This window comes from Antedon mediterranea, chromosome 1, assembly GCF_964355755.1.
Source record: "Antedon mediterranea chromosome 1, ecAntMedi1.1, whole genome shotgun sequence".
NCBI classification, from domain to species: Eukaryota; Metazoa; Echinodermata; class Crinoidea; order Comatulida; family Antedonidae; genus Antedon; species Antedon mediterranea.
The window spans coordinates 25,092,176-25,108,663 of NC_092670.1; the positions used below are offsets into that span (position 1 = coordinate 25,092,176).

At 33.7% G+C, this 16,488-nt stretch overlaps 2 protein-coding genes across 2 annotated transcripts; one reads left to right on the forward strand and one right to left on the reverse strand.

The window, feature by feature from the left end:
- Positions 1-157: 157 nt before the first annotated feature.
- On the forward strand, positions 158-6,003 carry LOC140063540 (uncharacterized). The gene is made up of 10 exons (XM_072109913.1): positions 158-321; positions 854-885; positions 1,508-1,601; positions 2,074-2,171; positions 2,391-2,478; positions 3,004-3,066; positions 3,513-3,597; positions 3,804-3,964; positions 4,207-4,296; positions 4,528-6,003. The coding sequence occupies exons 1-10, from the start codon at positions 258-260 to the stop codon at positions 5,466-5,468; spliced, it is 1,716 nt and encodes a 571-aa protein (XP_071966014.1). The 5' UTR covers positions 158-257; the 3' UTR covers positions 5,469-6,003.
- A 4,426-nt stretch (positions 6,004-10,429) lies between these two features.
- LOC140063547 (forkhead box protein J1-B-like) lies at positions 10,430-16,488 on the reverse strand. The gene is made up of 3 exons (XM_072109920.1): positions 16,365-16,488; positions 14,387-15,050; positions 10,430-12,538 (listed from the first exon to the last, which is right to left on the reverse strand). Exons 2-3 carry the CDS (start codon positions 14,918-14,920, stop codon positions 11,732-11,734), a joined length of 1,341 nt encoding a protein of 446 aa, XP_071966021.1. The 5' UTR covers positions 14,921-15,050; positions 16,365-16,488; the 3' UTR covers positions 10,430-11,731.

Consider the following 16,488-nt stretch of genomic DNA (forward strand, 5'->3'; position numbering starts at 1 on the left):
GTTTCAATAGAAATCAGTTTATAAACTTTATTATTGTGCAGTATTTAGATGGAAAATATAAGGGGAAAGGGAATTACTGTACAATCTACCTCCTCAAAACATTGTTATGTCGATGTTAGCGTACCATACCAGCCAGCATCTTAACGTTGGGGTCGTGTTCATTTTTCGGCGATCGGCTTTTTGTTAGATGTGGGGCCTGCAATAATATTTTTAAAGTTAAAATATCTGGCCTACCGCCACAAACTTGATATTTCAAGATGGGTAGGCGGTCTATAAATACCACTAAAAGTGGTAAATTTATGAATCCAACTGATCAGGCTCGTAAGTATATCAATATTGAATATCTGCAGTTTAGATCTTGCTAAATAAGGCTTAAGCTAGGAGGCCGGAGGAGAGAGGAGAGGATTTGGACGGCACTACTGCTTGCAGTTTGTTCCGCGTGTACTCGGCAAGCTATAGGCCCCTAGCTGGATTTGAGAATGCACGTGGCCTAAGAAAAAGTCAAGATGCTAATAAATCATTAAAACGTCATTACTGTAGCCTAGCTAATATATATAACCTATTAGGCCCTAATGTTATTTAATTATCAGTATCATGTATAATTTTGATTTCTACATAGTAGTACATGTCATGATTTATTTTGTAATAAATTCAACATCAATAATATTGTTTACTACTAGGATATTGTATATTGAATATCATTAAATATTTTTATATTGGCCTTCCTAAATATTTTTTGAAAATAAAAATGAAAGTAATATAGGCCTAGGCCTCTCTCTAGGCTTATTAGTTACGGTAGGGAAGCAATACATTTTAAATATTGATATGATAAAGTTTGAATAATATATTTCAGGTAAAGAAGCAAGAAAAAGAGAACTAAAGAAGGTATTGTTTTCTATTATTAACTTCAGATAATAATCCATTTGTTATTGAGCATTTTACTAGTCAGTCAAAGCTGGCAAGAATGCTTCCCGCTAACTTCTTAAAAATCACAGATTTCAAAACTTCCATCATTCAATGTAGAGGGTAACGGGACGATTCGACCCTGAGACGATTCGGCCCACTCAAATTTATTGACTTCGACAAAAATTTATTAATGTTTAAATAATGTATGTTTTTTTTTCTTTAGACTTATTCATTTATATATTAGCAAACAAAACACCAAATTCCCCAGAAAAAACTTGACTAAGCTTACACAAAGCGATACCGTTTGTAAACACGACGGTATCAGAAGAATTATTTACATTTAAATACATAATTGTTTTAGTTCAAACACTTTTGAAAGCTTGATAACTGTATAACATTATAATTAACAATCATTGGTTTTGTCTAAATGTGGGACGATTCGGCCCGCAAAGTGGGACGTTTTTTTGGGCCGAAACGTCCCACTAAAAGTGGGCTGAATAGTTCCGGGCCGAATCGTCCTGGAACCATGTAGAGGGCTTGAAATGTTATGTTTTTTAACAAAGTTTGCAAGATTTAAAATGCCATATTGTTCAATTTACAGAACAAAAAGCAGAGAATGATGGTTCGTGCTCATGTGTTAAAAATGAAAGATCCTATTCAGATAATACAAGACATGGAAGAGCTAGATGAACTTGGTAGGTTATTGCAACATTCTTACAATGTGCAATTTTTTACAATCAGTGAGTAAATGATTGTGCGTTACCTTTCCTATCTCGGAGGAAATGAAGAAATTGGCACTACAAGAATCAACAATATCTTGTTTACTAAGTTGAACCATGTAATATACTGTATAATACCTCTTCACACAATCGGTCATACTAATTAATGCCCCATACAGTTTTATGATATAATTAATGATATTAAGTACATATTTTTATTTCCAGAAGCAAGTTAAAATTAGTTAAATATTGTTAGACTTTTCATTCTAAAACGCGTCAATCATCAGCTTGAACACCACAAAACATCACCATCATTAAAATGTATAAAACATACAATTAAATATTAAAATTAACATTAAATATAATGTTAGGATGTTCATCATAAAGCCCTACCGAAGATTAGTATGACCCCGCATAATTGGTGGTTTTTATACTTTTTTATTTCTAGAACTAAATCCTGAAACATGTAGTCACCTTGGAGAGAAAGTTATCAAAGACAAACGTAAAAAGCTAAAGGAGACTTTAGACAGAGTGTTAAAGCTTTATGTAAGTGTGTCATACATTACAATTCTACTTTATACAGGTACCCTATGACAATAGCCAAAGGGGACATTACTATAATTATTATTAAGATGGCCAGAGAAAAGGTTTTTTGTGTTGGCATCAAGAAACAATTAGATGTAACTGCTTCTAAACCCACCACAATTTTGTGAACATGCTGTAAAATTAATGTAATCATTGCTTTTTTATTTTCTCTTATATTAGCAAAAGGAAGATCCAGATCGCTATGCCGACTATAAACGAGCCGAAATGGATTACGACAAGAAACGACAACAGCATGCCAAGTACTATGGTAACGCTTCTTTTAAACTTTGTTTTATAACTTATATAAAATTTTTTATTTTTTTTTGGTTTTTGAATATGCCATTTTAATGTCACTTGAATAGTTATTCACTTTGACCACTGGATCGGAAAAAAAATTATTTACCCGAAAAAAATGAAATTTGAAGCAAAAAATGCTTAAATTGTCAGGTTTTTGGTTAAAATTAACCGTTTTATTGTCTTTTTATAAGTGAAATATTTTTTTTTTTACAGAAATGAATTAAACTTTATTAAAACTGCAAAATGGCCTATTTAAAGTCTTATTTAATAATCTTCATTTTTCATGTTTTGGGGGGACAATACATCTTTAATACAAGTGAAGACCTCATTTACATTTTTGTATTTTTTTAAGGTTAAATGTTTTTTTTTTTTATGTTTTATTGTAGCCTAGACCTATATATAAGTTTATTCAATTCAATAACATAATATGAAATAGCCTAGTTTACCCACAATGTAATAAGGCCAATTTTGACCTTTTAAATTTCTTTTTTATTAGAGTCAATTCGTGAAACACAGCAAGTTGATGTTGATTCCATTCCACTACCAGACATAGCAGCTAGTAAGACATTTTAATTTTTATAAAGTAGCCAATTTGTAACTTTTTTTAAATCATTTTTTTTATCTTGTAAAATGTCTATGTTATTATAGTATGTATTCTTAATATTTGTAATTTTTGTGTTGGAGAGACACACCTTACCGGTGACAAAAGCGTTTTGTTTAATGCCTTTGTCTCTCCTCGGCTTTGTGTCTTGTACTTCATATATATATATATTTCTATGTTTTGTAATTATTATTTTGAACATGTCTATTGCCGAAATGAATAAAATAAATAAATAAAACAGTAACCTAATATTATTCCTTACATTACCAATCATACGTCATACCTCATAAGCCGCAGCAGACTTTTCCGACCTAGCATACTTTTTTTTAATTCCTGATCTGGGTTGAAATTTTCTTTCTAAACATGGATACTACTATAATATTTATTTCAAAATGTTTTTCAAGTGCCTTCTATGATACCACTACCAAAAGATATTCCATTGCCTGGATCAAAGCCGCAATCAATCCTGAAAAAAACATCTGCATATGAGTAAGTAAACCTTTTTATATAACCCCTTTGTTGTTGAGACACCTCTATTAAGGGGACACTTGTTCTCTCCTAAAGGTGTCCATTTAATAGGGGTTCTTTGCATTCTACTGTATCAAAATAGTCGATATACTTGACCAACCACATAGACACAACTCGTATTATTTGGGTTTGTATTCTGAATTTGTTAAACCTGTATTCTTTATCAGACAAGCTTCAAGACGTGCACCTGGGCCACCACCTGGACTACCCCCTGGCCTGCCACCTGGTAAACGACCACCTGGTCCACCACCTGGATTACCACCATGGGTTCTAGAAGGTGATAATACAGAACCTGATGATGATGGACAGCCTTACAATCCGGATGAAGGTATATTTGTACATTGATAATAATATTAGGATAGCTTGTTTATCTAACTTAACAGTTATGTTAATAGAGCTTCAGCAAAAAAACATTTGTCATCTAGTTTGACAAAGAAAGTGTGATGTTCCCAAATATGGTAGTGATATGACATCATCATGTCCATATTATAGGCACATCATTTTTTTTTGTCAAATAAAGTTTGGTAGTGTGGACAGGCCTTAATTCTGTAATGCTGTTTTTCTTGATAGAGTTAGAAGACATGGCAACAGGTGAACATGGCAATGATAGTGAAGAAGATATGGATGATGATGCATATGATATTGATGACGATGGTCAAGGTATGTATCTATCAACACTTGTAACTTGCTATGGCTTTTGTTTATAAAGATATATGTGGTAACATACTTAGTTAAAGAGATAAGGTAATTGTGATGTTTCCATAATTACCTTATAATCAATCAATGGTAGTTTTCTCTCAATGTATGAGGACCAAAAAAAAGGATTATTTTTAAAAGGTGTTTATGTTCAAAGTTATTACCTTCTAAAATATCCATTCTCTTATGTTACAGGTAAGAGGTCTGTGCGTTTTGCGGATGTCGGAGATGGCAAGCAAGAACTTAGAATACCAAGAGGAATGACAGCTTTACAAGCTAAAATGTTGAAGCTTGCTGGTCAGTTAAAAGATCCTCTTCCAGCGGAGGATGAGCACAATTTGAGTGACGATGATGACGATGAAAATGATGAAGAAGTTTCAGAAAGGAAGGAAGATGAATCAGATGATGAACAAGAGGAAGAGACAAAAAACGAGTCAATGGATACTGTGCAACAAAGAGCAGGACCGCCAATAGGTTTACCATCCAGTCAGCCTAGATATCTACCCCCAGGTGCACCTCCTAATCCTCCTCAAGGTCCCCCTCCACGTCCACCACCTGGTTTCCCACCTGGAATGACCATGCCAAACTTCAGCAGGCCACCTCCACTTCGAACTCTACCTCCTGGGATGTTACCCCCTGGCCCACCACCAGGACGTCCACCTGCACCACCCCCAGGTCCCCCTCCTGGTATGCCACCCCTTATGCGTGGAACATTGCCACCAAGACTTCCTCCCCCATCAAATTTACAACCTCCACGTGGTTTACCACCGCCACCACCTGGAACAAGACCAGTTGTACCTCCCCCACAAATTACAGAAAATCCTAATGTACTCAGCGCTCCTCCTAGCATTCATAAGCCGCCCATGAGGCAAGAAATGACAGACAAAATACCAATTCAGTCAGCTACTATTGAGGCCAAGCCACAGCTAAGAAATCTTCAAGCTGATGTCACAAGGTTTATGCCAACATCACTCAGAGTAAAGAGGGATGCAAAGACTAAATCAAAAACTGGTAAAACGGCACCTGAACGTAACGAAATCGTTGTTGCTCCCATACCGAAACTAGCTGTGACTACGGCAGCTACTAAGGACGATGCTTACGAACAATTCATGAAAGAAATGGAAAACTTTCTTTGATTTGATTTTCTTTGTATTTATGATGTTTATATTTCAGCCGTTTTAAACACTTTGTAAAGATCTAACATTTTATATCAACATTATTGTACTGTTGCTAAGTGTATAGTGTGAGTATGTCTCTGTTACTAATACATGTCACGTATACCATTTAATACTATACTTTCACAGCGGTGAAAAGGTGAATTTAGGGCTAGAATTAAGCTAAAGTGCAACTCCACATGGCCAGGATCATGCTTAGTAATTCTTACAACAAAAAAACACAAGAATGTTTTGACTTTTTCGTTGTTATCCTACAACCTGAAGAAGACGGTGTTTGCTCTCAGAAGAAGGTTGTAAAATAACAAACGAAACGTTTTTGAAAACATAGAGTACTGCACACCCTACTTTACTGGTTATATATTATCTAATCAATAATGAAAGCTGGTCGATAATGTTTTTAATGAATTTATTATGTTATTGTAAATGATCCTTATTTTTATTTTTGAGTTATACCTATGTACAGTATTTTGTGAAAGTTAAATACTCAAATAAACACAAAATTATTAATTTAATATACTTTGATGCAGTGTTTGATTTTTTGTTGTGAATAACGTCCGTTCAAATGCTAAAAATGGTTTAGCCGTTTCATTTTTAGCGAAAAAACAGCATGTGCACCATAACACACATAACCTAAATACTGTACATCTAACACTATAAAAAATCTCGGTTTTACAGGTAAGACAAATTGTTACAATCAATTGTAGTGACTCAGTGGTGATTTTTACTTGGCAAAATTTCCTTTTTCCAAGTATAGTATGCTTGTTAGCACGATAGCTATTGTGCTATAGATAGTTATTGTGCTATAGATAGCTATTGTGCTATAGATAGTTATTGTGCTATAGATAGTTATTGTGCTATAGATAGCTATTGTGCTATAGATATTGTGCTATAGATAGTTATTGTGCTATAGATAGCTATTGTGCTATAGATAGCTATTGTGCTATAGATAGCTATTGTGCTATAGATAGCTATTGTGCTATAGATAGCTATTGTGCTATAGATAGCTATTGTGCTATAGATAGCTATTGTGCTATAGATAGCTATTGTGCTATAGATAGCTATTGTGCTATAGATAGCTATTGTGCTATAGATAGCTATTGTGCTATAGATAGCTATTGTGCTATAGATAGCTATTGTGCTATAGATAGCTATTGTGCTATAGATAGTTATTGTGCTATAGATAGTTATTGTGCTATAGATAGTTATTGTGCTATAGATAGCTATTGTGCTATAGATAGCTATTGTGCTATAGATAGATATTGTGCTATAGATAGTTATTGTGCTATAGATAATTATTGTGCTATAGATAGTTATTGTGCTATAGATAGTTATTGTGCTATAGATAGTTATTGTGCTATAGATAGTTATTGTGCTATAGATAGTTATTGTGCTATAGATAGTTATTGTGCTATAGATAGTTATTGTGCTATAGATAGTTATTGTGCTATAGATAGTTATTGTGCTATAGATAGTTATTGTGCTATAGATAGTTATTGTGCTATAGATAGTTATTGTGCTATAGATAGTTATTGCGCTATAGATAGTTATTGCGCTATAGATAGTTATTGCGCTATAGATAGTTATTGTGCTATAGATAGTTATTGTGCTATAGATAGTTATTGTGATAATTTGTCGGTGTAAATAGATATATACTTAAGAACAACAACAGAACATGCATATTGAAATTCAAGAAAATCGGTTCATTATTAACTTCACAAAAAAGAAAATGTGTATTCTTTTAATAGTAGTATTAATAGTAATTCAGTCGCTGGGTGCCTTCATTCTTTTTGTGAGAACAGTCAGAAAAATAGAAATTATTTTCATTTTCTTTAACAAGCGGAATAATTCAACGAACATAATGAATTGTAAACTAAATTGACCAGCATAAATGAATACACGATTGTTAACATACTTTGGATCGTGTCCTATTCAAAGATTCATTCATTAACAACAATACCAAGCAGCCAGTGTGTTAGTTCAAATACAATTATTTCTCGTAAAATTGTTCATTGAACGCGTTCGATTGATTTGGTTTGATTGACGTACCACAACAAGCATTTATTAACCGTCCGTCATAATAATAATAACATAATTGGTCAGATGTTTTGCTCTACTCTGACGTAATTTTTACTTGATACTAAGTATATATTGACAATATAACGCTTAATTCACAGACTGGAGAGTCGAATCCACGAGCTCCTGATCATACCTCTATTTATACCACCGAACTTAAAGAAATTAAATTAAATTGAATATTAAGATCCTACCTAATTAACGTATCTGAATAAAAAACATTTAGGCCTACTATTATTGTAATTACTCAACAAAAAAGACCCCCAATTTCGTATTTTCTATTTTACCATTTCCTAATACTAATAATGAAAGAAGAAAATCACTAGCAGCTATGACATATAACAAGCTGAAGTCGTCGGTAGAACACAAAACGATGTCTATAGACGTGAAATCCTAATTTCAGGAAAATGTTGCGAAAGATGATAGATATTAAATTAACAGATAGAGTGTGTAACACGAAAATATACGAGATAACAAAACAAGAAGAATGGAGTAAAAGAATTAAACGAAGGAGACTAAAATGGTATGGACACATAATTAGATTACCGGATGATACCCCAATCAAACAAACAATGAAGGAAACTAACAGGAAAGTAAAACGACCCGTAGGAAGACCAAGAAATAACTGGATGAATCAAATAAAGAAAGACTTACAAGGACATGTAGACACAACACAATAACAAACCATCCTGCCATAAACAGAAAAAAATGGAAACAAATTGTGGAAAGCGTAATGTCGGAAGACGGAAAACGTTAGCAACAACAACAATACTAATAGTAACTATGGAGCTCTAATTTGATATGTCCACACTCTGATTCCGTGTCGGTGGTAGCATGGAATAACATTCTGACAAATAAGTTATGGGCCCAGTGTGAACGTAATTCTGTTTTCACCTCTACGCACGAAATAGCTTCACACATGCTTTTGTTAATCGGTAACATTTTATCATCATTTTGTTAATAGTTTTTCTTTTTTTGCACTGTGTGTTGTCATTGCTGCTGTTTTAATTATTATAACTAGTTTATTTTACTGGTATTTGTTTTAGGTTTATTCGTAATCTTGTGAGGTTTGTCTAATTAAACTTTAGTGTTCTTGCTTTCTACCTTATTTCTTGTATTGTATGGAGTTTTGTGTAAATTACACCGCATTGTGTACGCTCACCTTTTTCCCTAAATACGGATGTGTATTGTATTAGTACAACCCCTATTAAGGCCAGGTACACATCTGATAGATGCCGTGTTCCCTGAATAGGAATTGACGTAGATTTTAAACTTATACTACCCCTCATTCGTTGTCAACGAAAAGTATCCCCTTATAAGTAGACGTGTCTTAAAGGAGGGCGTTACTGTATGAATATTTTAGTGTCATGGATTTATACTGCTGCATAATAAAATAATATATACATTGAATAGAAAAATCTAGTTAACCAAGGATGCAGCATTGTTGTGTAGAAACACCTCGGAGCATTATTTATTAATAAGGTCATCAATAAGTAACCCCCGATATATTGATCGTTTAATAGGTCGAGAGGCTTTTGTTAACCTCGAATCAGCTGACGAATTGTACTTGTACAGGTACACACTAAGTTAATCAATATGCTCTTAAATTACTCTGAGATGTGTACTAATATATTCATTATTTTCTAGGTTAAGTTATTTTCTGAACAATTTGTTCTGTTTTGCTTTTTGTTATTACGTTCGTATTGCCTAAGCCGGTTTCTGATAAAAGGCATTTATATTTTTTCTCAAGTCGGTTAAATATAATTTATTAGACTGATTGTTGTTTTTAAAACTACGTTCAATTTATAGATTGGTTTCTGGTTATACAGACATTATTTTCTAGACTGATTTAATTTTGTCTTTTGAGGTTTGTGTTTTTTACTTTTTTTCATACTCAATTTCGAGTCAAAGTTCTTCTGACCAATTTGTTCTGTTTTTCTTTTTGTTATTACGTTGTCTGTATTGCCTATGCCGGTTTCTGGTAAAAGGCATTTATATTTTGTCTAAAATTTCGTCTATTTTGTCTATGTTATTTTCTGGCCAGTCTGTTAAATATAATTATACTGATTGTTGTTTTTTAAAACTTACGTTCAATTTATAGATTAATTTCTGTTTATACAGACATTATTATATTATATTTCTAGACTGATTAAAGTTTGTCTTTTGAGGTTTGTGTTTTTGACTTTTTTTCATACCCAATTTCGAGTCTCAAGTTGGGCATATCACTTTAACGGTGTGTATCATGTATTATTGTTTGTCATTATGGTATAATAATGATTTGCAGGAATAGGCCTATTATATTTAAGCATGTTTTCCTGTCGACGTTGTTTGATGCTATCGTTAACAATAATCGGCGATCTTCGGCGTAAACATTGAAATGTTAACGATTTACAGGAAAAGGTACTCGCTATCATCATTTCAACTTGATCGTTTTCAAACGATCGTACGATAGCGTCGAATAACGTCGACAGGAAAACAGGCTTAAAGTGCATGACAAATGAGTTAATTACCATGTAGACTTTGCTACTTTGGAACTGGAAAATGTCTGTAAATTTCGCTAAGAGTGTGTCCGGTTATAATTTAGTAATCTGGTAAAATTTCACGATATCATTTTACTAATAATGTGCAACAGTGCATCTTTTCTTAATATCACTGTTTTCAGTTAAACGAAGAATGAATGTGTGACCTAGAAATAAATGACAACGTGCATGAAAGCCTCCTTCTCCAAGCCCAGCGTCATTTAAAAATCGATCAACACTTCATCAATTCTTTAAGACAAAATTATAACAAAAGCCTTTTTTAGATTTGGACGCATTACGTTGTTAGTTTAAAGTATTATTTCAATGACTTGCTCAGTATTAGTAACAGTATTGCAATACGACAACCAAGGTCAACCTTTCTCTATACAGTAGGCCTAACTTCGTATTATTTAAATTAAAATATAGTTTGTTGACCGTTAGTAGGAAGCCCGTCTATCCACATAATTCAACCGCCTCTTTGGTACCATGACAATAATATACTAGAAATTGCAAAGTGAAAATTAGTGTGATTGCTGCGAGCAGATGGGGAGGGGCTATATTATATAATTATGCAAAACAACAATGTTGTGATACAGTCTAAATTTAAGGCCAACAATACAAAAGAATATTAGACGAAGTGTGGATTTGTTCAATCATCAATTTAGTTAATATAATTTGTAACTTGTTTAACCGTTTAAAAGTTTCTTTAAAAAATGTCTTCGTTCGTCAAATAAAAAGACCGTCCCAGAGAAATAAGTAGCCCGTAGATATCATGTCTAGCGCGAATGCTGTTCGCTGAGCGAGCTAAGGTTAGATTGCACACCATCTATCTAGATCTATCATTTTCTTAAGTCTTAAAAATATTGATTAGCCTAAGTCCTACGCATGTACTTTTTATAATAGGACCTGGGCGAATTACAACTTAATACACCATTCTAACAATTAGAATGGCACGACTTTAAGTTGTAATCCGTCCAGGTCCCTTTTATTATTAAGTTTTTAATTAGCATCATCTGTAAATGGGTTGTAATTACAGCCCTAATTTTAAAGACTATTGATACTGAGTACCTAAATATTGATACTTAAGTAGTAACTGCTGATAATTAGAAATGTAAATAAATACTAGACCTATATTCGCAGAAAATACACAATATATTATTTATTCATACTCCGTACGAAAAAAAATGTTCTTTATTTACAAATAAACAATAGTTTTGGACGGAGTTAAATTTACCTCGACGGATATTATATTACGGCTTTAGGAAAAAAAAAGAATTCTTCAATTATTGCCATAAAAATCGTATTATTCATAATTAATTGTAAAAATTATAAGTAATATAGTAGGCCTACTCATTTAAATCAAAATGGACGGCAGACAAACCACACGCACACACAACATATCAATTCGACACAAATTATATATATATTAATATTATTAATGTACAATTAACGGTATTTCTTCTCTTTTATGGTCATGATTCAAATATTTAAAAAAAAATATGCTCTGATATACAACATAATGATATAAATCAATTAAAAAAAATAATTTCCATTTTTCATGATTTTGGCACACTTAAAACATAGTTTGTTTTACCATGCATGATTATTAAGATTTACTGAACCAAAAACAAACTATATGCCATCATTATATGACAATATTGTATCAGTGATATCATCAAATGTCAAAAACGGGTCATCGGCGGTGAGTGCCCGGCTTTCTGCCCAAGGATGCGGTTCGTGCTCTGATAACGAATGCGGTGAATACGATAAACCAACATCTAACAGATCTTCCAAAGTTTCTTCAAGTTTGTTAAGTTCAGTTTCAGAAATCGAGTCGGAAAACCAGTCCGGTTTCGGTATTCCGGTTCCTTTAATTGATAGATCTAAAACGGAAATGTGTTCATTCGTGTCAAATTCGTCGATATCAGCGAGTGATGATGGAGGCGTGTCAATTTCAAGGTCAATCGGTGACCCCACCCTCTCAATCCTCTCGCTTAAAATCTCATCTGTTTTTATACATTGTCCATCAACGTTAATTTCAGAATCGAACAACGTCTTCCAACTAAAGTCTCCCTTTAAGCCACCGCTCGGCAGAATTTCTTCACAATCAGACAATGGTTCTGTTTTCAAATTGAACAAAAATGGTTTTGTGTTTGTAATTGGCTCATCAGTGTTCCTTCTTTTGGGGCAAACCTGCTTTCGATTATGTTTGCAATAGTTATGTGTATTTTCTAACCCTGGTTCTATTTTGATTCGTTTCACAGCATCAAATATTCCACTATCGCTAAATGTATTGCGTCTTTTTTTGAAAATTCCATTCTCTAAAAGTTCTGCATGGCTCGGATCGATTTTCCAAAATCCTCCTTTCCCAGGCTCGTCCTTTCTCCGGGGAACTTTCACGAAACATTTATTGAGAGATAAGTTGTGACGTATGGAATTCTAAAAAGAAAAAAAAAAGGTTGTTGTTAAAAATTGTGTGTAGCCTATGTCTTCTATATCTATTTACTAGTAAAGTGCAACGCTTTTTTGTTCGTTCTGCGTGTAATGAGTTTGATAAAATATCAGCTGTATTTCGGAAATATTCCATTATGACCGTACGTTTACACATGGAGGAAATTACTCCATGGCTTACTAAAAGCTAAACGGTCATCTGCGGATGTTTAGTCAATAATAAACTGCAATGATATTTTTCTAAATTAATAATACATAGGCCTATGTTTAAAGGTCAAGTTATATACAACAAAAGCGGTATCGACAATAATTCTTTAGTATTGCAGTATAATTAGGCCTACACGTAATAAAATATTGTTATTATTTTGGTATAGGGCTGCAAACTGTCGTAGGCTTATTTATATTCAAAGGAATCATTAAAATGTTCTGTAGGCGATTTGCACGATTATAAATTGTATATTTATGATAAATTCAAATGATTAAGCTCCTTTAATTACTATCAACCACCTGCGGAAGGTATATACAGCGCTAGCGTGTGTCGTTGTCTTCGCGAGCAGAAATCGATCCCTTCCGTTGTCGTAAGATTTTGCTTTCCTGGTTGGAAATACAGTTTGGTATAGATGTACTGCCTATGTGGTGAATGTATGTGAATCTCAATAAAGAAAGGAAACCCAATGCATTTCATTCATAACTTCTTTCGATGAATATGCCTATATATTGAGTTTGGCGGGTAGTAGATGTGTGTGGGGTGGGTGACATACATGGAATGTGATTAACATACAACATAGAGAATAATGATAAATGGTACACACGTGAAGCAGCTATAGTATTTTTATATAGCCTATATGGATTATTATAGAAAGGGCAATATTGGAACTGGATTGTATTGATTTATTGATACTGTCGATTGAAGATGCTTATGCATTATGAATGTATAAGTGTGTCTAATTTGACGAAGTGTTTTATTATCGTAAATTATTTCAATATCGTTGAATTTGTAATGCGAAAAGCGCCGTTGTTAGCTCTATGACGAATCTTCTGTCTTATTTGACATAATCATGTTATTAGACGTGATTGGTCATGTATCGATATGATGAACGACTATGAATATAATATGTCAGGAAATGTGACGTGTGACAAATTATTAAATAATTATTTGATAAATGTCAATCAATTTCTGTCTAAAAAACTTCCCATAAACATGATTCTTTTAAATAATTTCACATCCCAAACTGGCGTTGGCGCTTTCACACCTCATTCACAATAGTTGTGACAGTTTTAAGTGGTCAATGGGTATATTTAGGATTACGAACCAATTTACCTTGAATTTACCTTGAATTTAATTTTACCTTGAAATTAAGGCTAAAGCAAATTGCTTATTCGCCTCTCTGGAACTACAATACGGCTGAAACTTCTGGTGGTGGTTTTTTCAGTGTTATTTCAAATTAGACTTAAACTGATTTAATGACTTTGACTCTAAGTCTATACAACAAAGCGTTCCAATCGTTAACTACTCTTGCTCCAAAATTATTTGATCCCCATTTAGATCCCCAATTGTTCACACAGAGCTATAAATACGCACAATCCAATGGCGACACAACATGCATTATTTCTATTTGACCTGTTTAAGTAATACGGGTATTTATGCCAAACAAGTCAAATATCTTTTGAAAATAAATCCGTCATTTAATATTTACCATCCATTAAATGTAAACGACCGCTGGGTGTTAAAATAATAATAGGTCTGATAAAATAACTAGGAAGACCCACTGATGCTAAAATAATGAATAAGTCTAGCTCGGTGGTGGCCTATAGGCATAATGGGTGTAACCTTACCTGCCAACTGGGGTCAGCGACTTGATAAAATTTAAAATTATCAGTAATCCACTTGTAGATTGAAGAGAGAGTTATTTTATTCTTTTTTGTTTCTTTCATTGCCATCCATATCAATGTAGCGTAAGAATACGGTGGTTTTACGTAAGGGTTATTTTTATAGTCCACGTTTTCTAAAGAGATGGTATGTTGAGGGTGGAGTCGTTCCTGCGCCTTTACCTCTTCTGTTGTCGTTGCTTTTTGGCCTACGATTCTTAGTACATTTCCATTGTTGGAGTTTATTGACGAAAGTGGTGTTGGGCTTGCTGGTGGAGTTGGTCTGATTTTCATGATTCTTAAGTTCTGTAGCCAATGCAGACTGGTGAGACTGTCATCAAGAGAACTTGAGGTAGAATCGTTTGAATTGTCCTCGCCCATCATTGTTGACTTGTTTTTCGACTTCGGTGGGTTTCTAGCTAACCAGTTTTGCTTGAATCGTGCATGGATATCCCGGGACGTGAGCACTGGCATCGTCTGACCGATGCAACCTGCTGACATTTAATTTTCTGCTTCGACTTCCTTTCCTCTGATTGGTCAGCTATTCGCTACTAATTTGAGTATGATCTCAATTTTTTTCTCCTTGATTTGATCAGATAGCAAAACAGTGTAATTGAGTTTATTGATTATTCTGAAAACAAGAACAAAAATGTAAAAGAATTAGCAAACATGATTAAAATTGGTTCAGTAAGGACGCCACCCCTCTGTGGATATTGGACAAGAAAATGCAATGTTTTTAATTTATTCCATTCGTACTTCTTGCATGCGTGCGCCATAAAAAGAGCGTGTTTGTGTTAGCGCACCAGAAGCTACGCGCCTGCTAACGCAAGTGAATTGTCCTATCATCACAGTTCTTCTAACGCGTCTCTATGTACGAATTTTTGTATGCATGGTAATACCGGGGTAACACGTTGTACGGGTAACGCCTTCAAAAACTAAACATAAGCCTACATAGTGTATATTCTTTACGTTGGCGTTAACAGAATAAGATCAGTATATCTGTGGAATCTACTCAACTATACGTAAGCAAATCGATGACATTGTTTTTTCTATATTCCAGTGTAAAACATAATATATATTATTTGTTGAGGTAGAGAGTGGGAGAGGGGTTAATGTCCAATACATCTATTGTAAGCTGACCTGGTCGATCCTGGGTGACGTGACATGCGATACTTGGTAACTAAGAACCTACAAGTAGTATCATGATGTCTTATCAACATTGCTGTGGACTATTTGCGTAGTTTTGTTCGCTATTTAATTTAGTTAACAACAGGACTTTGTATGTACGTTATTTAATAAGCAAATTATGTACTCAATGCTCCATGACTGGATAAAACATTGAGAATCGATGCAATATCAACTGCGTATCATTGCCTATGCTAATGTTAATATATTGTTCAATTGTATTAACATAATATAAAAAATAATAAATAGGAGTGGTTACTTGATAATTATTTTTGATAACATTTATTGTTTCCACGATGAAACACAACAAACATGATTTAAATCAAATTTATGGCAAGCATCTGATGTCTTAAGTTTTCAAAAATAATATATTAGGCTTATATTATTTACTTGTTGTATTGTATTATGTATATTATTGACGATTTTTTTTTATTATTGTGCATGTGTATCTTGTTAAGTTTAACCTGACATGTGTATTATTGATCAACTGTTATTATTGCATGCGTGTTCTAAACCTGCATGGTTTCTAACCATCATCCAGTTATAGAGAGCTTTGGTGTACAGTGTACTTTGTACAGGACAGATCAGTGTGGGTGGTATCACTTATAGCCCTATTAAGTAGCCCTTGTATTTATACCTTTAACTATTTAAATCCCGTGTCAACATACTATCAATTTGTTGTAACGATCAATGTACACGTATACAGTCATAGGCCTAACTACTCTGTGCGATACTAAATGACTATGAATATAGTACTTACAAAATCCACAACCTGTCGATTCACAAGTTGGTCATCCGGTAATCAAAACAACTGGCTATTTGCCTGACCACTGCCCTGCCGTTGACTTACTGCCCGAGCGATACTGATCTGCGTGTGCAATTCA

Bases quoted from the DNA above. Each gene is read 5' to 3' on its own strand.
- LOC140063540 (XM_072109913.1), top strand. From the start codon at position 258: ATGGGTAGGCGGTCTATAAATACCACTAAAAGTGGTAAATTTATGAAT. The intron at 886-1,507 runs GTATTGTTTTCT...TTCAATTTACAG, and splicing joins GAAAAAGAGAACTAAAGAAG to AACAAAAAGCAGAGAATGAT. The intron at 1,602-2,073 runs GTAGGTTATTGC...TTTTATTTCTAG, and splicing joins GGAAGAGCTAGATGAACTTG to AACTAAATCCTGAAACATGT.
- LOC140063547 (XM_072109920.1), bottom strand. From the start codon at position 14,920: ATGTCAGCAGGTTGCATCGGTCAGACGATGCCAGTGCTCACGTCCCGG. The intron at 12,539-14,386 runs GTAAGGTTACAC...TTTTCTTTTTAG, and splicing joins TCGCTGACCCCAGTTGGCAG to AATTCCATACGTCACAACTT.